The sequence below is a fragment of the Ambystoma mexicanum genome, chromosome 12 (assembly GCF_040938575.1).
Source record: "Ambystoma mexicanum isolate Mex_15411 chromosome 12, UKY_AmexF1_1, whole genome shotgun sequence".
NCBI classification, from domain to species: domain Eukaryota; kingdom Metazoa; phylum Chordata; class Amphibia; order Caudata; family Ambystomatidae; genus Ambystoma; species Ambystoma mexicanum.
The window spans coordinates 400,772,889-400,795,035 of NC_090936.1; the positions used below are offsets into that span (position 1 = coordinate 400,772,889).

The window sequence follows — 22,147 nt, forward strand, 5'->3', positions numbered from 1 at the left end:
CGAGAAATTCTTAGTGTCTAACCCGGGGGATAAACACTTGATAACGCAAATATACAAGTTTTAGTAGATGACCCCCCCCCTCCCTACCCAGACAATTGACATTCCAGAGTAAGTTCGAGCACACAATAGAGGGGTCAATAAGAGGAGTGCTAGACCTCACTTTGGGCAGACATCCCTCGGGTGACGAAGTCGTTTCAGGTTAGAGTAATCTGGCTGAAAATTATGTACTAATGGCACTATATCCCAGAGAAGTTACACAGGCTAAATTCCAAAGTCGCAGATCGCTGCTGGAGGTGGTGTGGGGCAAAGAAGCTGGACACATTTGGCGGACCTGCCTGGCACTACAGGCATACTGGGAGGAGGTCAATAAGATCACAAGAGATGTTCAAACTGGAAACAGACAGGGCATTTGAGGAAACCCTTCTGGGAGTTGCAGCCCAAGACAACAAGGAGTGGCCAAAATATAAAAGAATTATCTTTTACATCCTACACTTGGCGGCGCTTCTGAGAGTTGCTCGACCAACGGACGGCACTGGACCCCCGGTGTTGGTGGACTGGATTCATAAAGCGTGGTAATTGGTAGCCTTAGAATGGTTTACCTATGCCATTCAGGGGGACCAAGCCAAATTCACACGAGTGGGCCCCAATTCTAAACATATTGCAGGGGGATTTTCTGGCACAACACTTCCAGCACAAACTGCGGCTATTGGACATCTCTTAATGGAGTCGTATTTTTACTTTGGAAATAAAGACTGAGGGGCTATGGGGTTGGGTTTGTTAAATTGTTACTGTACCAGTTGTACAAAACTAATAAAAATACATTTGAAAAAAGAAAACAGATTCTCTTGCACTGTGGGTGCACTGACTGCTGTGGCACTGCACACCATCTGCTGTATTTGAATCTTGCTGGAATTGCCCATATTAGTATAGGAGCCAGACTGAGCTAAGTGAGCAAAATCAAATACCGATTTGGGCAGAATTGAACCAGTCTATCCTCTGCCGTATCGACATACCCAATCCTGGCACTTAACTGGACATAAAATAATTGGTCACTGCTATTTGTAATGACTGGCCATAGTTGTATGGTAACTACACATAGCGCCTTGAAACTGGTCATCAGTGTGCTCATTTGACTACTACATAATGGATAGTGGTTTCCTTACCTGAAAAGTCGACAGAAATAGTGCAAATACTTGGGTTGGTGGCAGTAGTTGGCAATGGGCGAGTCCTTGGGATTTCCAACCCTTGAACTAGTGTAACATAGCTGGCCATTTGATGGCGTTACCTCATCTCAATACACGGCATAGGCGTATCAGACGATAAATAACTATGCGTAAAATAGGAGTACGTCCTCCTGGTTGAACGATGGCAAATTGTACGTACATCTGGAGATTACATACCAATGCTTATATTAGGAGCCAACGCTCTTCGCTTTGTCAATGCTTCCAAGTTTTCATTGAAGAGTACATTTGCACACCAAACACCGAATAAATGAACAGTAGTGATCTGGTTCTTTTGTTTTCAATTATAGCAAAATGGTAATGAATTTGCTACTCTGATGGTTTAACAGACCCAGTCTAGTTGGTGGACACAGATTGTCAGGCCATGTAAATTAGGCAACACATGTACATTAGGCTATCCTGATCAAAATGACCTGAAACATTACGTATTCACTTAATATTGTTACCTGGATGCACAAGGGTAATCGTCTGAATCTACTATGTTCCCTTTAGGGATTCTGGCAAGAAAAATAATAAAATCTAAAAGTTTGGCAGGGAGCCAGGCAAATATCTGACAATTGGCATTGCTTTAAACTCCATATGGTCCAAGTAGTTTTGACTTCAAGGGAATGTGGACACTAACAGTTTCCTTATTGAAGTTTCAAGTTTAAAATGGTTTCCTCCATTTAAACAGTTTTGAATGTGAAAGTCACCAATTCAGTTTAAAAAATATACTGAACTAAATTGAGCCACGCCCATCACTCCTATTCTTTAACCACCAATATTTTGGGATTGGATATTTTGCCCGGTGGGACACTTTTCTGTTGAAACTAAAATGAAAGTAGTTTCTTGCAAGGTTATTTGCTCTACATTACAAACTACGACTTTTGACGGCAATAACAAAAATTCAATTTTGTTTACATTTAATTACCCTACTGGTGAACAAGGCTTGCAACTTGTGAAACATCAAAAACGTAGATGCTTTGAAATGGGGTTTCTTATACCAACTTTAACCCACTATCAAATGAAATTCAATTGGGAGATGTTCTTTCATAAGTAAACAAATTGAAGGGGTCAAAGTTAATAGCTTTTCATAATAAAAAAACATGTCTTGAATTTTTGGTAAACCAAACAATTTCCTTAGATTCACCAACTCCATTTGTCAGTCAACAAGTCCTTGTGTCTTCAGTGCTAATGGGGGTAGAGGATGCTAACATTTCCACAAATGCAAACCAAAAAAAAAAAAAAGTAAACCACAATTGCGTTTGCTTGTACTACATAGACAAATCCATATACTGATTGATGTATCTGGCTCTTGGTCCTAAACTGAAAAAAATATGACAATGGAAAACAAATTATTGGATGACAATTCGATATTAAAACTTCAAAAAGATCATGCAACATAAGGAAAATATACAAAAAGGTTGTTACTCATTCTGGAAAGGGACTAGGACGGAATAGACGACCACATAGGGCAGAGTCTGGCTTTGCAGAGTAACTTTACAGTAGTCTCTTCAGTTCAACAAGTTTAGTGACTAAATCAACCATTTTGTGGAAAAGCAATTCCTATGCTCTGTAGGCTATAAAGGGAATTAAAAAAACATGTTAAGATGTTCTGCAACCGCATACATTACTCCATGAACCTGGTCAGTGTTCAGGTCCCAGAAGTGTGATTATTTATAGAAGAGCTCCATTTGTATTGCCATTTCTCACTAGATAAAATAAAGCAATGCATGAACATTTTCTAAGCCTTAATGATCACACCTGCCATTGCAGTCTGCTAGAGACCTATAGTTTCTATAAACAGGACAACAATTCTATTTGACTTACGGTGTAAGGTCCACCAGGCAGTGCGATGCCGTCACAACCAAATCTTCCTTGATGATGGAACCACCACAAAAGGCGATATCGCGTTTTAATGAGACCTAGAACAATACAAATTATAACAGTGTCACTATATTTTCCAAGGTAAATTGAAATATTTAGCTCAACTTAATGTGGCAACAATAGAGATTAAAATCCAAATACAAGGCTTGCATAAAAAATATTCAGAAAGCTGCAGTTTGGAAAAGGGCCATGAAAAAAGTGGTTACACTAACACGAAATGCAGAATTGGTTGATTAGATCTAAGCGTGCACCACTTTCTGCTCAAAGATACATATACAAACTACAAATGCTGGATTTGATATGCAACCTTCAGCAAAAAGACCCAGCTGTCGGGTTGCCCACATCGTTGTGTGGGTGGGCCTCCGTTGAGGCCCCACGGACATGACGTCAGGGGAAGGGGAGGGACGGGAACGGGGTTCGGCAGTTCCGCCGATGTTCTTAAGAAGCTCTACGCATCGGCTCCCGTGTTTCATTGCTGTGCGAGCGCGCCCGCCCACGGAGACCGCGCCTTAGGCGAAGGCGTAACACCAGCTCCCACCACACCCACTTTCAAATGCTGGCTAGTTTTCCTTTTTGCAGACAAGCACCATGAAAGAATGTGAAAAAGCCAAGTAGTTGGTTACAAATAATTGCCAATTATCTTACTTTGCTGCAATATTTAGCTCACGTTTATTGGAAATACTGCCCCTTCTCCAAAATGGGACTTCCTTGTGGGTGACACTTAAAGGGCCTCTCACGTGTAGACAGTGACGATGAAAGCTTGCAGTGCCTTTTAGCAGAATGCCCACACCATTCAGAGCAGGGGTCTGCAGTTCGCCGCTGCCTAGATGTTGGACTTGCAACCATTACCCCTCACCATTATGGGAGATTTAGTAATTGTCAATTGTATAGTGGCTTTTCCCATTGGTATGGCATCAAAGCGCTGTTTGGGAATGCCTTCTGGGGAGCAAATCCATGGTATGGGAGATTAGTTTAGAATGCAACCCATGTCGATCTGGCTTGTGGATGGGTGCTAGGGGGCTGTCGGGAGTGTGCGCGAGTGCAGGAGACCAATTGTTTCCAGCTAGACCGAATTTGCCATGGGAAGTAGCTGCACTCTAATGGCAGAGTTGTGCAATGTCCTTGAATATTGCGATAGATGCGTGCAGGTGGGTGGCCAGCCATTTCCATTAACATGGAGTGCGATATGAACATGTGTTTACTGGTTGGTTTCTTGGTTTCGTAGACGTGGCACACAGATTCTGCCCTGTGGTTTCCTGGCGTTTACTCTCTCCGTCTCAGTACATTCTATGAGGGGGTTCATGGCTTCCTCAGCCTGACTGGGGGTTCAATACCCCCAAAGTGCGAAATGATCGGAATGCAGGGGGAGAAGCATTGAGGGCTTTCTGGAAGACAAGGTGATCTAAGCAGTGGATGCCAAGGGGAATTGTGTTCCATAGTGAGAGCTCCGGAGGAGGATCCCCGATTCTCGTTTATTTGAAGGAGCAGTGTAGTGCCCGATCACGGGGTGGTAAGTTACCTAGTGTAGGTATTCTAACCCTTTCTTGTGCAGGGCATGTTGGGTGATGCAAATAGCTTTAAAAGTGGAGCGTCGCCCAATAGGGAGCCAATGGAGGACACAGTAGGTGGTGTGATGCACCAAGAGCTTAAAGGAACCTAGCTGCAGTGTTTTGGACCCGTTGGACTATTGAGCGATATGTGGGGGCGACCACCAATAGGAATTACAGCAGTGATCCTCATAATGTGGGGATGGACACCCTGAAAGTATATGAAGGTTGGCAAGGGGGCACGAGGAGCTTGAAAAATGGACTCGAGACAGCATTTACTAGAAAATATTAACATAGCATCTGGGGGGGCGAGCAACACTCCCTCAAATCAGATATCAAAACTATTTTTATTTAAGGAGGGGGACTGTCTGCAGTGAAAGTGAGTATTTGCCATGCAATCATTTAATGCAAGGGAGAGACTGAAGTGCAGGGATGAGATGCATGTCACATGGGACTATAGTGCAACTTACAAATCCGACTCTTTAGGCAATGTTAGCAAACCACATGGTCGGAGCCATGCACGTTTGCCACTTTGATGGGCTGGTCCCACAAATCCCGTCTTCTGTCACTTCAAAATAGCTGGTGAGACACTTATTCCTGATCTGTGCTAGATAAAAAGCCTTCATCTGAATGGCAAGGAAGGCCACACGTTTCTTTTGAAACTATTGATTTTAGATGGTAGATCATTTATCAAATTCAGTAACATGGTAAAAGCTGTAACTGACAAAATAGAAACTAGAAAACTAAGGCATAGTCTTCTACTCTATCAAAGACACCATTTACATCCCAGGCTGCAGATCTCTAGGACCCACATAGTTCTAATTGTGGCTGAGGGGGTCAGAAATGAGAGGTAGACATAAAGAGATATTCTCAACATTAGACATTTTATCAACAGAACAGGGTTTGGATAAAGGTCTGGATAAAGGTCTACCTTACCCTATCCCAACAAGAGTATCCCTTCATATGAAACTAAAGCAGGGTGCCTTTTTCCAAACTCAATCTGACCCTCACACATACATACAAAATGCACAAGGTAAATGTTTCAAAGCTCAACTCAACAGAAAGTGCAATCTCTCAAACATAACTTCAACCAAAAAAAAAAAACTTCTTGTAGCCAAGGGTTAGCTCCCTCCCCCTAGATTATTCAGGAAAACTAGACAAAACATCTGTCAAAACAGTCCCCTAAAGGCATTACAAATATGTCTCATCTAATACTCTCCTCAGGGTGAAGAAACCAATGTTCCTACCATGAGACCGATTTGGAAAACAGGACGTCCCGCCTGGTCTTTCAGAATGACTGCTTATTCAAAACAGTGGAAAAGATATATTTTAAAAAGGACAGTTGTCACTACTTTTCCAGATGGCAAATCAAATGCCTTTCACAACAGATTTAAGTATGGCAAAAGTCAAGGCTTTTCAAAATGTCTGGTTGACAATATAGCTAAAAGAAACAAGAACTTAAGTCTCTTCAACATACCAATTCAAAGCAAGTTTCCCGGTAGAATCCCGACAGGAAACCCATCAAGTGAACTCTTGATATCCTGGTTCGCTCTCCTGCCAGGAATATCCCCTTTTGGCTCAATGGTGTACTCTCCTGCCAGGTATCGTTATCCAACAAAGTTTCACTACTTGACATCCTTGGGGTTTCTCTTCAAATTCACTTTCTCCTTAAGTATCATAACTGCTTCACTAGCACACTTTTGATGACTTCAACTGTTATTTGTACCAATTTCCCCCAAACTGACATCCAATATCCAAGGGCTTGTTCATGATTTGGATTTCAACCTCTTTCAATCTCTCTCCACTCTTGGCAAGGCTTGTTCCAAGTTTCTCCCAACTGACCTCATGTCAGGAGAATTGCACCACATTTGCCTTTTCCATTTAGTTCCATTAGGTCGGTATTTAAAAGTACTTTGAAAATGCTTTTCAGCATATCTGCACATCACAGGGCCACCTTCGCTAGAAGGCGGACTCACGAGCTCTTCTCAACTGCTGCATGAAGTGCTTGCGAGGGGCCAGCTTCCCTTTATTGGTAGAGTCCTGCTGGGTCTCCACGTCCGCGCTTTCAGCCTTCGCTGCCAAGACCAGCACAGCTTTGCAGGACTGCATCTCTGTACAGGGCTCTGCTGCGCACAATGCTTTCACACCCGGAGCACCACTCCTTCGGTCCCGAACGCTGCCAGCTGACTTCTGGCAAGCCTCTCTTCCCACAGACCTTCATAGGATTTCCTCTGCTACGGCCACATTACCCGCTTGGCAGACTCTGCAACCTGCCTTTGTGCTCTCATGCCAAGGTCCATTAGCTGCAGGCGATTTGGGCATATGCAGTCTAGTTGTTGCATCTAATCAGCTGCGCAGGACATTTACTGTTCGCAAGGTCCCGTTTCCTCCACATGAACTCCTTGTTCCTCTTCACATTCAACCCATCAAAAACCCTGGCATGAATGAATCTTCAGAATAAAGATAAGTAGATCGCGTCCCTCCACTTGTCCCCTTACAGCCATCTCCCATATGGTCCACCTTCCCTAATGCCAGGGTCAGGATTGGGTAGAGACTGCCTTCCCCCGATAACATGGGAGGAGACTTTAGGCTAGGGATAAGTGATGACTCTGCAAGATTCGTCTCAAAAACTAGCCCGGCATGTCCACCAGTGTGGAGAAGCTTAGGAATGATTTTTGCTAAATTGATAAACGAGGGATTTGGAGTAGGACACATTGGGATGCATCCAAAAGTTAGAAATATTTCTATTTACAGTTTATGCGAAAGGCTACAAATCCACACATTTTAATCAATGTCCAGGAGCAGCCAAGAATAACGAAGTGGGACAGGAAGGAGGAGCAATCGTAGCGGACAAATCTTGTAGTACGGACACAACCAGGCCAAGCGTGAAAACCCTGCATCTCCTTTGGACACACCTTTGAGGACTTCTTACACCTTAAAATCAAATGCGATGCTAAGTATAGTGCAAATAATTTAAATTGCTACAGCGTATGCCAGTTAGAGATGTCATCTGCTTGCACACTTCCTAGCAGAACAGTAATAGCCAACAGTCTCCCAAGTTATTTTAAGCAGCCAATACTTGATTTCTATGCCACTGCATTACACATAGATACAATTTTGTGATCAGTAGAAGTCTGACAAACCAATAAATCACATGTTGGAAGTTTGGGGGGACATGGGTAATCTAGCAGAGACCTATCCTTTGGGGTGAATATGATTGGCAGTCACTCTGTCTTGCCCCATTTGTGACAGATAAACTTGCAAGACAGTCAACTAACGTGATATTCAGTTTTTTTAGCTCCCGAGTGATTGTGCATTCAGAGTCTTGGTATTGTGACTAGCTATACAGGAGTGGTTTGTGTTAATACATAGAGTAGAGTTGGTGCACTCATCTCTGCATAACTACAGGCCCACAACATCCTCCTTCACCACCCACTACAAGAATACATGTTCATAGGCTGGGGCATCAGGATAATTTGATATTTTCATCTGCTTGGTGATATTTAAAAAACAAATCATCTACCCAGGTCTGAGACAGTACAGTAACAGCTGCCATCTTTAATTACATTCTAGATTCTGGAGCATTGCATTATACATGCACAAGGCTGCAGCAGTTGCCAAACCAGCTATAGAAAAAAAACAGTCACGTCTATCAGGATATGGTGCCAAGCAGTATCTAAGCATAGCTCCCTCATACAAGGCACCTTCCCCTCAAGACTGGGCAAATACTCTCACTTCAAGAAACCAACAATGGACCCAGATTACCTCTGCAACTATTGCACCATTTCACATTTCCTTCCTAGGCAAGATCCTTGACAAATCAGAAGCCATGCAACTAGACCAGGAAGCCAACAACCACCTTCAGACTTAACTGGCTTCTAACCCAGACGAAGCATGGTAACCACTGCCAACAAGGTGATGGACCATGCCCTTAACACATTATGGCATTCCTAGCCTTGTGGTTCTCGACAGACCACTAAACACTGCCATTCTAGATCACTGCATGAGGAGCAGCAAGATCGTCCTCAGCAGGTTCAAGTGCTACCTGGCTAACTACCACCAATTCATCCAAATGGGTTACTCAGATCAACTCTAGCCATTACCTGTGGAGTATGGCAAGTATCCACCCTCTCCCCGTGGTCTTCAACCTTATATGGAACCCCTCTGAACTCCAGACAACAGCCACCAAAACGCAGACGAAACTCTGCTCTACCACAAGATTCCCTCCATCGAAGGCATCCACCCCAAGATTCCCTCCATCAAAGAAATCCAAAGGCCTGTCGCACATTGATCTAGTCCTGAAGCTCAACCCCTCCTAGACTGAAGTCCTAGTGGTGACCTACAATAAAAACCCTGCCACCCAGACCAGGCCCTTCACTATGAACCTAGAGAGCTTCAACCTCCAGCTGAAAACCTGCACCAAGTCCTTTGGGTTAAACCTTGAGATACCTGCCCTTCCTTGATATGTGCTTCTTGAAGACCAACAGCTTAACACCACAAATGGGATGAAGGGTTTGTTTGTCCGCAGAAAGCAACTTCCGATCTGTGGTCCAAGACATTGTTCTTTCCCACCTGGATGGTGTCAATGCCCTTCTGGAAGGTCTTCCAGCTACTACCATGGCACCCATGAATTGCATCCGACAAGCTGCATTAGGACTCAAAGGACTCTGCAAATTTAAACCCATCACGTCCTTGCATGCTTTCAGTAGGACCCAGTGCAGGACAGTTATTTTCAAATCTTGCTGCGTCATCTACAAGGCTGTCTTAAAGACCTCCATGCTACCTCAGAGAAATTCCACATTTCCAGAGGCCTACGATCCGCCAGAAGGGCATGTGGAGGCTTGAACTCTGCTGTTGCAGAAAATAACCAGCCCCTACATCACCACCGCCGCCCCCTCACCCACAACACTGGAACCTCCTCCCTGTCAACACCAGACTACACTTCAGGAAGGAGCTCAACTTAAACAAAATGGTCCCCCCCCCAACCACCTATGGCCACACACCCTCCACTTAACCCGAGACAAGGCAACACCCCCCCCCCACCCCGAGATAGCTCCCATGGTCCCTTATAGATCCTTGCTGCCAAATTGCCCACCCTCCCAAGTTAGCACCCCACTCCCTTGCATCTCTGCTTACCACACTTCCCCCGTTGACTTATAAAGCGCTTTGTTGCTTCCTGAAACTAGGTCCATGCTACATAAATACCTTAACAGTGGGGAGGGTTAAGGGGACCAGAAGAACATGTAACAGCTAGGAAACCTGCTACATCTGATCATGAGGCTCAACTGTCCAGAAGACCATCTCTGCTAAACACCAAACATGTGCCTTCTTCTCCAAGAATGTGCTATAGACCAAGAGAATTGTGAAACCCGAAGGTGTCTCTCCGGCTAGTCTCCGGGTGTCTGTCATCCAGGTGGCCAGGACACAGCCATCGCTATTGGATCCAGTTCCTGGGGGTGGACTAGTGAGGGAGGATCGCCTGGGTGGGGGTCATCTGGGAGTGGAAGTGGGACACTAATGGGTGAGATGCAGTATCCCCTTCAGACACCTTTCCTCATCCTACCATGTAGAAACACTGCCTACCCAGTTTCCACATGAACACTTTTGCAAATCACACAACGGACTAACACCAGAGCAGTTTATCCAACATGTCCCAATACAAGGGTCAGACAAAGTGAGGCAATTGACCAGAATCACACATACCCGACGGCAGTTTTCCTTCCCCACAGGAATAAAAGGTGGAGCATGAGCACAATATGAGCAAGGCAGACTGCACTACGAAAGCTATCCAGGCATGGCAGTTCAAGAGGAAAAGAAAGGCAGCGAGAGGCTGACGAAGAGAGAAGCAACCTGGTCCTTTCCAACTCAGACCAACAAGACCGCTGTGGAAGGAATCGTACGACTGCATCCAATAGCCCAAGCATGTTGCAGCAGAAGCCAACGGTACACAGAGCATGCCTACGTTGATGAGCAGGACAGAGTGAGAGGCCTGCTACCATGGTACCAGCCTCAACTCCCGATACGAAGAAAGCCAAGAAGTTCATCCCAGCCAGTGATTCGAGGAGAGACCAGATAAACAGAACTGTGTTGAATGAAAGTCAAAGTGGCACATGTGTACTCACGAGACTCTGGTTGATCCTGTGTTGATTGAAACTACTGATACCAGAAGACCATAGGAGAGCAACCAAGAACGGTCAAAGTGGTCAAGAACGGTCAAAGTGGTCATACAGGGGACTAGCAAAATCCCCATATAGTCAAAGGTCTTTGACCAACAACTCTGAGAAAAGCAAAGGGAAGTGAATCCCACAGCAAGAGAATGCAAAAGGAATTGTGAAATGGAAGAGTGAACCCGGAGGAGGGATGCCAATAAAAAGCCGCAAGTCTAAAGACCCAAGAAACTTGACAAAAGTGAACACGGCAGAGGTATATCCACGGTTAACTAAAAGGACATTAAGATTAGTGAACGCCAAGGTGACAATCTTTGCAAAAGGCTGTAGTGAACCCAACACAGGGAGGCATTTGTTTTAAGGGGTCCGAGCCCAGAAGAGAGGGATGCAGGGGTGAGAAGCCATCACCCCAATGACTTGAATGCAATGTAGAAATCATTGTGAATATAAGCCGGAGTGAACCAGACAGGAGGAAGGCCGATATTCAAGACGTCTGTGCCCGGACGAGGGGGACTCCGGGGTGAAGAATTCTCACCTCCAGTGTAATCCAAAAGGAAGCTTGTAATATTTGAATCCATCTGGCCACTGGAAACCAGAAAGTCAACCACCAAAGGTCCAGATATAGAAAGGAATAGTTTCTGGATCCAAGCCCAGAAGAGGGGGGGATACAAGGGTGAAAAGCTATCACTCAACATAACTTTAAAAGGAACTTTTGTTTCATTCTTGGAGTAAATTAGGTCTGCGGAGGCAAGAGACTTTTGTAGAAAACCACCTTGTAGACTTAACCAAGGGTCCAGACCGCTGGAATTGTGGTCTTGTGCTTGGAAAGTTAGAGCGTATGCTGTGCTCAGGAGTCCCTCCTTGTCCTATGCTCAAAACGTGGGGAAGGGAGACACCTGGCTACCACATTCAGACTTCTCATTTGCGAACACTTTCTTTCTTGTAAATCTTATCCCACACGCTCTTTGTATTTAGCGGAAGGATTGGCAATAGGTTTCTTAGTATAGGCCCTTTTATTTGACCTGACACCACTAGGACTGCCTTATTTGATGGTCGTAGCTTGCTCCGATCTTATATGTTAGGTTTAGATTAGGTGTTTTTCCACCCTACCTATAAACACCCTTAAACTGATCACTTGTGTCCATTCTTGATGCCATGCCTTCCTTACAGAACAAATTAGCATAATTGATCCTCAGCAGGCCTCTGCACAAGTGTCCATTTAAAATGTTTGACTGTGGCACAACACTTTGTGATCAAGCATATTTCTGCAGGTTTCATATGGAGGCTAAATGTATAATGTAGCTTCATGGAAAATGATTAAGCTGTGAAGTAACAGTTCGGTCGTGGTCCCGGAAAATGGCAACATTTTATACAAACTGTATATTGACAGAGTGCTTGAAGTGTAAAAGTCTTTCCAGAGGGGTACACTGCTGTGCCAACTGCAAAAGCCTGTGTGATCACTGAGAAAATGAGATTAAAGCCTTGCTGTGGTGTAGCCCACAAATCCAGTGCCAACCCCAAACTTTAATAAATCCAGGTCTAAAGGCAAACCAAAGCATTACAGATATGGAGCTGTTCAAGGGGGAGCATGTAGAAAGACTAATGGCATTTAGTGGGCAGAGGATGGTAATACACCGCCTTCCTTTCTGCTGCCTTTTAATCTTTACATAGTGAAAATATAATTGAGAACAAAAATGTGTCTTCGGAAAGGGATACTTGGAGTTATGTCTATTCTTATACTCCAATTTGTGTCAATTAGGGTAGAGCAACACAATGATAAATGCAGCAAATGATTAAGAGTTTTGAGCATGGAAGCCATCCATCAAGGGGGGTTCCCTTCATCCATCCAAGTTTATGTAGCTCCATGCAACTTACGAATGACAATTCAGCTAAAATCTAAAAGTGTGACATTATCGTGAATTCAAGCCACAGCACCGACTGATAAAGAAGGGCATCTACTACACATGTATAAACCCTGTGGGGTTTGGAACTGGAGCAGCTGTTCAGACAACGCCACAATAAAAAAGCCAAATAACTGAATGGAACCCTTCATAAAGGTTTAATGGGACCAATTTCAGGCAGTAGGTCAACTAAAGATACCAAGGCCTAAGCAAGCACCACACCAGTTTAGCCCTCACAGGATCCTTTAGCGCCTCTGATGCAAACTCCCACGTGTATGCAAGCACAGTCACAGCAGCCTTTAACAGTTGACAACTCTTTATTGGCCTCATGTTTCAGCAAACAGAGGCGGTGACAAGGATACCCACACTAATAATGCCCCCTATTCACCACAACACAAACTGCTTGGATGGAGATCCTTGTGCTGTTCAAATAACCACTCGCGACAATCCAAATTCAGAACTTGTCCCTTTAACTCCCCAGGATCCAACTAGCTCATTGTCATTTTTCCCCACTCTTACAAGGGATCATGATCAGGCTTGCTGGTGTCCTTTATGTTTTGTTTTTACCCAAAGACCTTCACAAGGTATGCTTGGGCTGTCAGAATATACAAAGACCCAATATATGCTCTTAGCAGGAATAGAAGGGCTACTACAGAAAATTGAGATTGAACTGTTCCCGAAAAACCAGTAAGGTCCCTCTAGCTTGTGGGAGAAATCAACCCAAGTTGGCAGCTCCATGGTCAATCGAATGATGGGCAGAATGAGGAGTGTACGAGTATTAACATCTCCTTTGATGGCAATGCACCACGAGTCTCCTCCAGTGATCGTTTTGGGCTCACCAACATCACCCCTTGCCCCTCATGACAATGACACCAGTCAGGCTGAACCAAAATCGGAACATGCTTTACCATACAAGATATTTGTTCCTCAAAAGAGATTAATAGTTCATGTGTCTGGTCCCTATTCTTCCTGATCCCTGAACTGCAAGTATTGACCTCAGACGACATCAATTCTGTAGTAATATTAGAAACATCCTACCCTCGGAATATTGCTAATCCACTGCAAATCGACTCTGGAAGTCTCATTCATAATTACCTACTTGGAAGTATTTTTGAAGTTGTGGTTGTGCATGCCGATGCCCCCATTGACAAGTCCAGAGTGCCCTGTTAGATGCAGTTAAGGGTGACGCACAGTGGTGGAAAGGTACACAAAATGAGAGCGATACCTGTGAGGCAATCTGATGCTTCTACTGACTGGGCCTGGCTTCATTCTGCCCTCTCGCAGAAGAGGAAAAACATCCACATTTCATGGAACTCAAAAGGCTTCAGTCTTTTAGCTCGATCTTTGACCTCCCCAATTTTTAAAAAGCCTGCATTTGATTTTTTCAGAAAAGGCACACCACAGGTCACACTACATAGTACATGGACAGCCTAGAGGCTACCTTTGACTAGATGTTGACTCATCTAACTGGAAAAGGATGGGTATAATGTCTATACAGGCTATGGATCTTCGTGACCATGCCCCAATACATTTTGATATTGGAATTTGGAAAGTGGTGCCTAAGTCACACATGGAAGGCATGCTCACTGTGAACCAGCAAGATAATCACCTTTACTGGTCCAGGCATAATATTGGGACCCTGAAACGGAATTTGAACAAAGCCTGTACAAAGGGGCCTGCATAGGCTGGAGGCCAAACACCACCTTAATCAATACCACAGCTCTATGTATAAAAATCCTAAGAGGAAGAGATGGAAGCACTGATTAGGCCTTACAAATTCTGGGGTGCCTGGAAAGACCCTGGTACTTGGGCGCGTTTTATATCCGACTTGATCATGATGAATTAAAAAAACCATATCTTGGAAGCACTCTCTTCTGATCCTAGATTTCAAGTCTGGTAAAAGATCCATGAAAATTGCAGGCTTCTTGCCCTGCTTGACGTATGTAGTTAGGCATTTGCCACAATACTACTTAGGGCAATTACTGGGCGAGGAGGGGAAACATTGTCCAAACTGGCATTGGAAGCCATTGCTCAAATGCCAATAAAACCTTAGGTTTTAAGGCCCTCAATGGAGACAAAGACAGAAAGGAACCTCCAATATACTTACATCAATTACAGTCCAGCCTTTGAATGTATAAATAGGGCTACACTTTGACAAGCGTGAGAACTGGGATTAAAAAGGCCTATTAAATATGCTTTGCGAGCTACTGAGTCAGCAGCTATGGTTCGGCTTGACCGGTCAGGCCAATTCACTAGACTAAAAGGTAAATTGGGATTAAAGTTGGGGTGTATGCTTGCCCCCCTACTTTTTTTAACCTCTACTTGGCTGAAGAAGTTTTTAAGATCAGAACCCTTCCTCCAAAATGGGGTAGTGTGAACATCTGCCTCTGCGGACGACAATTGTCAAGGATCATACTCTGATTAGACTCCTAATTAAATTGAAAGCACTTCTATATTATTCTGGGGAGAACAATCTCAAGTACAAGACAACGTGTACCATGTATTTTGGAATGAAGAGGCATCCTCCCATGGATGTTTTGTGGGTAGAAAAGACCACCAATCGTCTCCCAACATACACATCTAGGATCCTTAAAAGAGCAGGTAATAAGGGAGGGAGTTCATGCCCGGCATTGAACTAAAAGTAAACCGGAAGCTATGTGCCATTATGAACTTCATTAGAAGTCAATTGCTTTAGCATTAAAGGACTGCCACGACCTACACATTATAATTCCAAATGTCTTGTATGGCCTTGAGACCAGTATGGATTTAGCCATTAAGTGGCTTATTCAATATGTCAACATATTTTAGGTAAATCCAACAGCGTGCACACGATTAGAGTTAGGCTTTCCATCCTATATACCATGCTTAACATTAGGACTGCTATGTGGCTTCAATTTAACAAGCTACCCACAATACAGATTTATGTCCAGATTGGCCAAGAATGAGTGAACGATCAAGCATTAAATAGATAGCTTACAGAAAATTGAACCATTGATTGGGCATCCAAGCTTCACAAGGGAGTAGTTTCTTAGCTGCAACTCCATTTCTCCAGCTTTGGTATCTTTCATGAATTCACATTCTGTGAATATTTCCCCATCGTCAGACAGTTAACTTTGTAACTTTAACAAAACTTTGACACTTAGGCCTCATCTTGAGTTGGGCTGTAGCCCTTAAATACGGTGGTAACGGTATTACCGCCACATTTAAGGGCTGGCTCTATCACGAGTTGGGCGCTAAATCAGCTGTTATACCTCCAGCCTTTTCCTGGAGGTGGAAATTCTTGTTTTCAGTGGTATTACAGCTGCCTGTATTAGCGTCGCAAAATCCCCATTGGATCCAATGGACCCAATCAGTAATGGGGATTTACCGTTAAGGCCCAACCCGTGATCCGGTGGTAATACCACCGGGCCAGTCGGTGCTAGGGCTATTACAGTCAGTGGCATTACAGCCAAACTCGTGATGAGGCCCTTAGTGTCCCATCAACGAAGCCAATATCTGAATCAACTGCACCAAGTAATAAGTGCAGAGACCTGGGCTTTCCCTACCAGAACAGACAGCATACAGAAGCCTTGCTGTTTTGTCCTGAAGAAGGTTGCTACACTGAGAAGACCGAGAGTGGTTTTCAGAACAACCGAAACACGTGTAGACATCTGGAGTCAGAGTCATCTCTACACAGATGGGTTTATCGAGCAATAGATCTGAACTTAGTATATTTACAACAGTCTAGTGGTCATTTCCAAACATAAAGGGTTAGACTTACAAGAGAGAAAGTATGAATGGAGAATGAGAGAGAATTATGGTAGTGTATTGTGATAGGTGAGCTTGGCCTTTTGAAATTGTGTATTCGGAACATTGATTTTTTTCTTTTGAATACATAAAATGGATATTTAAAAATTGTAAAAATCAAAAAGATCTTTAGAATGCATATTGTTCTTATGTTTATAAAAATGTGTATGATAATAAATCTGATTTTATTTTGTTGAACTTATATGAACTCCTGGTCGATTTGTTAAGAGACCACACACTAACAGAAGGACACCCCTCTCCGATTGGTCCAACCCATATTGTTTCACAGTTCACTGCCTACAGGACCAATTGTGATATTAGGCATCCACAGTATTTTTGCCACCTGCACATCTTCCACATGCTGCTGTCACAGAGTGTTTGGTAAAGGTATGTGGCACGGCAAATGTCACTGAGTGGCATCCCTGCCCACAGCACCGCAGATGCAGTGGACCTCAGAGTGGGTCTTAGGAATGCCCCTCAAAGGCTTGCCAGCCTTCCCATGGCAAAAGTAAATTGTAGAGGAGACCCAACGAGAAAGTCCCTGCTTGAAAGTGACTGCCCCTTGTTGGAGGGACCAAAAGCCACAAACAGCTGTCGACTTCCTGAAGACTTGAGTACAATCTAGGTAAAACTTCAATCCCCTCTTGACGTCCAGGGAATGTAGTGCCCTCTCTGCTGGGGGGGTAGCCTTAGCAAAGAAAGTGGGCAAGGCAATAGAGTTTTTGTGAAACTTCGACAGAACTTTAAGGATAAAGTGAGGATTAGTAGACAGGAGAACTTTGTCCCTCATGAATCGCAGATACGGCGGGTCAAAGACCAGAGCCTGAAGTTCCCACATCCTCCTGGCAGAGGTAATGGCCACCAAAAAAGCGACTTTGCACGAGAGGAACTTCAACAATGCTGTCTCCATACCAGAGCAAACCTTCTCCAGGAAAAGGACTAAAACGTCCTTTGAGTAAATGCTTGACCAACTGGTCACTGAATAGAGTTGCGCCGTCTGGTGAACCTGGAGATGGCCACCAAATGCACCTTGATCGACGACAATGCCAGAGCCACCCCCCCTTCGCCAGCAGCAGATATGGGAGAATCTGGGCTGCAGACATCTCCAAAGGCAGTACGCCCAGCTGCTCCTTGCACCAGGCACAGAACCTAGTCCATTTTCTACTGTACGAGAGATGGCACCCTTGCTGCCACCAGGATCCGACGACAATCCTATGGGATTCCTAGATGTCCAAACTCGGCATGGTCAGGAGCCACGCTACCAGGCTGAGTGATGCAGGGTCGTGATGCCACACGCTTGTCGTCCTGCAATAGCAGATCCAGATCCAAACCCAGATGAAGTGGTTCATCCATGGCGAGATGAAGGAGATCTGAGAACAAAGTTGGTGAAGGAGATCTGAGAACAAAGTCTGCCTGGGCCAGACAGGGACCACCAAGATCACTTTGCACTGGTACTTGCGCACCAACTGGATCGTCCTCTGAATCAGGGGAAAGAGGAAATGCATACACGAACAGGACTGTCCAGGGGAATGAGAAGGCATCCCCTTTGATTCTGGATGAGCCACCCTGCTGGCAAAGAGGGCACTGCATGTTCATGGTGTTGCCAACAAGTCCAGCGCGGGAGACCCCCCAGCCCCATTTCTTGAAGATCCACGCCACCTGCACCTCTCAGCTTCCATTCGTACAACTGATCTGCATCTCTACTGAGAGCATCCGCCTGTACATTCTAAACACCCTGTAAATGGAATAAAGTGATGTGAATCCTGTGAGCAATGGCCCAATGCAAGACCGCCTGAGCCTCTCAAGACAGAGGCCGGGAGTGGGTGCTACTTTGCTTGCGCAGATAAAATATTGTGGTGGTGTTCTCCATCAAAATACGAACTAATGCACCCATTCAGAGCCCAATGCACTGCCCTCAACTCCAATACAGTGATTTGCAACTACGCTTCTTGTAGGGACCATATAACCTGAAACTCCCCGGTGGGTTATGGGGCTCACCTCAGGCAATCATCCGTCACTATCGTGAATAGAGTCTTGCTCCACCAAGGGTATTCCCCGCACAAGGTTCTCTGAGCACTTCCACCACCTCAGGGACTCCACTAGTACCCGGGAGATGACCACCTTGTCCGACCACCGACCCCGACTGACCACCTGGATGCCAAGAACTCTTGCATGGGCCTCATGAACAGCCGACAATTGGGAATGAGCATAATGCAGGACGCCATGGACCCAAGAGGAGCCATGCAACTCTGGACCGAAACTAATGCCGGGCCCCCACTAACCCGCCTTGGAGAGCAACTTTCCCACTCTTTCGACGGACGGCTGCATATGAAACTGAGCACTGAGAAAAACCAAATCCCTGGATGGAGAGACAGGATTTGGCAAAGTTGACGGCAAAGCACAGCCGCTGTAACAGGAGCATTGACGCCTGGAGGGAATCAGACTCTTAGTTGTCCAGCTACAGATACACATGATGCCCCTGCCTGCAGAGGAATGCAGCCACCGGAGCCAGGCACTTAAACGTCCTTGAAGCTGACTTGAGTCCAAAAGGGAGCACCCGAAACTGGAACTGTTCGCCACCGACCACGAAGCGCAGGAACTTGCGATGTTTTTGCAGCATCAGGATGAGTGGCTGAGGTCCAACGATGAAAAGCACTCCGCGGTTGCACTGAGCAATGACGTCCTGTAACAGAAGTATCTTGAACAAGAATCTACAACGCCTGAAGATCAACAGCCGAAGGTCGAGAATAGGGTGCCACTTTACATTTGGTTTTTTGATTATGAAAAATGAGGCATACACCGCCTGGCCTTGTTCCAAAATCGGGACTGGTTCCATCGCCCCTTTCTCCAGCATTAGACGCACCTCTTGCCACAAGACTTGGAGATACGGCTGTGCCAACTTCACAGGAGGAATACGGAGTTGTGGATGCCAAAACACCAAGTGGCCATGTTGCACTGCATCCAGCACCCAACGGTCCATAGTAATTAACCGCCCCTAGCTGCGTGCCCATATGGCAGTCATTGCTGTGGTTTGGACTGCCAGCCTTTAGAAGCCGAGGCGGCTGGACCCCTCTTCTGCTGCGCCTGATCCTCCCTGTTGTGTGGATTGGAATGAATGCTGGAACCCTTGGGACGAATAACTGGGGTGACCGTAACCCCCGTCGCAGGAAGCAGCAAACCTGGCATTACCAAAGGCCCCTCGAAATGACCGAAAAGAACGGCCACTCTGCAGTGTACCAAGGACCTCACCCTATCAGAGTCCTCCTTCATCCCCTTCAGTGACTGGTCAATTGTTTTGCCAAACAGCTGCTCACCTTCACACGGCATATTGACCATTTTATGTTGGACCTCTGGTCGAAAGTCAGTGCAGCGTAGCCATGCCTGCCTCTGGAGAACGCCATTGTTGATTTGTTTGAATCCAGGTTCTGCGAGGTCCACCACAATGTTAATGCTGTATTTGGAGGCTTCTTCCCCCTCCCGACCAGCAGCATAGCCTCCTTGCATTGTTGCTCAGGGAGATGATCCAAGAGTGGAGCCAACCGGTGCCACATCCAGTCTCTGGGGCGTAGCACACTTGCACTGACTTCTTGCCTTCTAACTAACTGCCACGGACTCCAGCGTGGTTTGCGACCCGAGTCATTTGGAGGGAAGATTCTGGTGCTTTAAACTTCTCCAGGCACCCCTTCACTGCCAGCTCCAAGAATGAATGGTGCATCATCCACAGACCCTTCGTCCCCATTTTGGACCACATGTAGCAGGAGAACACTGCCTTCCACCACTTCCCCACGTGATCAAAGAACAGTCCTTTCTCTCTTCAGGAGAGAGGCCAAATTCTTGACAAGCCTTAGCGATCATCGTGTGAAAAGCACTGACATCATCCGGTGGAGACGGCTGAGCCGGGCTACTAAGAGGATCCACTTCAGGGTCCGTATCCCAGGTATCAGCCGTCCTGGAAGCATGCAACTCGAAGAGACTTCCTACTAGATATCTGCAGGGCTGTTTAATCGCCCAGAAGGCGGCGGCTATTATGATGAAAAAACAATGTTTCAAGACTGATGGCACTGCCGCCGAAATGTCCAGTTTATGCGAGGGGGGATGGGGGAACTACTAGCCCAATGTTATGGGCACTTTCGATTGACTCTTTCATGTGATTCAAACACCATTTGACCACACTTCACCCCTGGCGACATTGGCACATGACCATCAGAATTTATACTTCTCTGTAAAATTGATCAGCTAGATGTATGACCATTATGCCTCTAGGCACTTGAATAATTCATGATGTACCATGTAATTTAACTAAAATGTATGCACCAGATACTTGGAATCTGGACACAAAACACAACCTTGGGTGCAAAACTAAGGTGTATCCACTATGTTATTTTTTCAGTTTGTTGTGAATTTGTTTTTTCCGTCAACTGCACAAGTCTTCTGACTAGGATATGGTTTGTTGTCCCTCAATCTATGACATATATATATATATATATATATATATATACATATATATATATATATATATATGTTTTCTTTTACAGTCTAGTAATGTGTTTTCCATGCAGGTGTTTATAAGGAAATTTAATTTTTTGTTAAAATACAAGCATATTTTATGAAACAGCCCCCTCTGTGTATGTGCGTTTTTTCTTCCTTGACAATTTCATGGGCAACTAACTTTGGGATATATTCCTTGAGTTTAAGTAGAAAGGCTCCAATATAATAAAACGTCTTCCCCCCCCCCCCCCCCCCCCGAGGAAGAAGTTGGGTTGAGCCTACTAGTAGCAGTACTACCCCTTTGTGTTTTTCTCCTGGGCGACAAGGACACCATTGACAGCATGTCCTGAGGAACACCATCAGGATCTGAATCTACCAGTTCCCCTTCCCCCGGATGGCCTCTGGGAGGACCGAAACCAACAGACAGCAATGGCGGCTGAACCAGAGGCAACCCGCTCGGGAGACTCATGCGAGGGGCATCCACCCCCTTGCTTGGGTCGGGGCACCACGGTCACCATCTGCTCCACAGGCTTAGAGCCACAGGAAGCCTTGCATCCAATTGTCCCAACAGCGACTGTAGTGTGCTTAGCACCTGCATGGACAGTACAGAGTCACTAATGGATACTGGGGCGGGACAGACTCATCCCCTTCTGATGTCGACGGCCAGGCCGGCTGCAGGTCCAACGCAGACAGATCGAACAACGGCTCATGTTCTTCCTTTTCTGGACTAGGCGTCAACAGGATATGGTGTCTGCTCTTGCTGAAGAATGTCCAACAGGAACAAAGGCCCAATGCCGGCCCCTGACTGAAACGGCACCTCCGTAGGCAACAAATCACCATTGGCCCCCAGCAGAGCCAAGGACAGCAACAGCGGCCCATTTGAAGCCACAGCAATCGATGAGGCATCCAGCCCGTCATCGATGGAGCAGACATCACAACGGTCAAAGGAACAGAAGGCATCACCACCGTCAACAAACAAACCCCTCGTTGATGGAACCAAGGCACTCACCGGCCTGGCCTTCTCCGGTGAAGCAGACTGCTTGGCCGAAGCGGTGTAATGATGCTTAGAAGACTCATGGCCTGAGGATGCCCTATGGTGGTCCTTCACCGACGAGTGCTTAGATGACGCCTCACAGGACTTCCTCTCCACT

The 22,147-nt window shown here is 45.5% G+C and overlaps 1 protein-coding gene across 1 annotated transcript in view; it reads right to left on the bottom strand.

Moving 5' to 3' along the window:
* Positions 1-22,147, bottom strand: part of OVCH1 (ovochymase 1) — a 1,424,491-nt gene that overhangs the window by 1,247,186 nt on the left and 155,158 nt on the right. Inside the window, exon 4 of the mRNA XM_069628530.1 lies at positions 3,051-3,145. Coding sequence (XP_069484631.1) covers positions 3,051-3,145 — 95 coding nt within the window. The remainder of the gene's footprint in view (positions 1-3,050; positions 3,146-22,147) is intronic.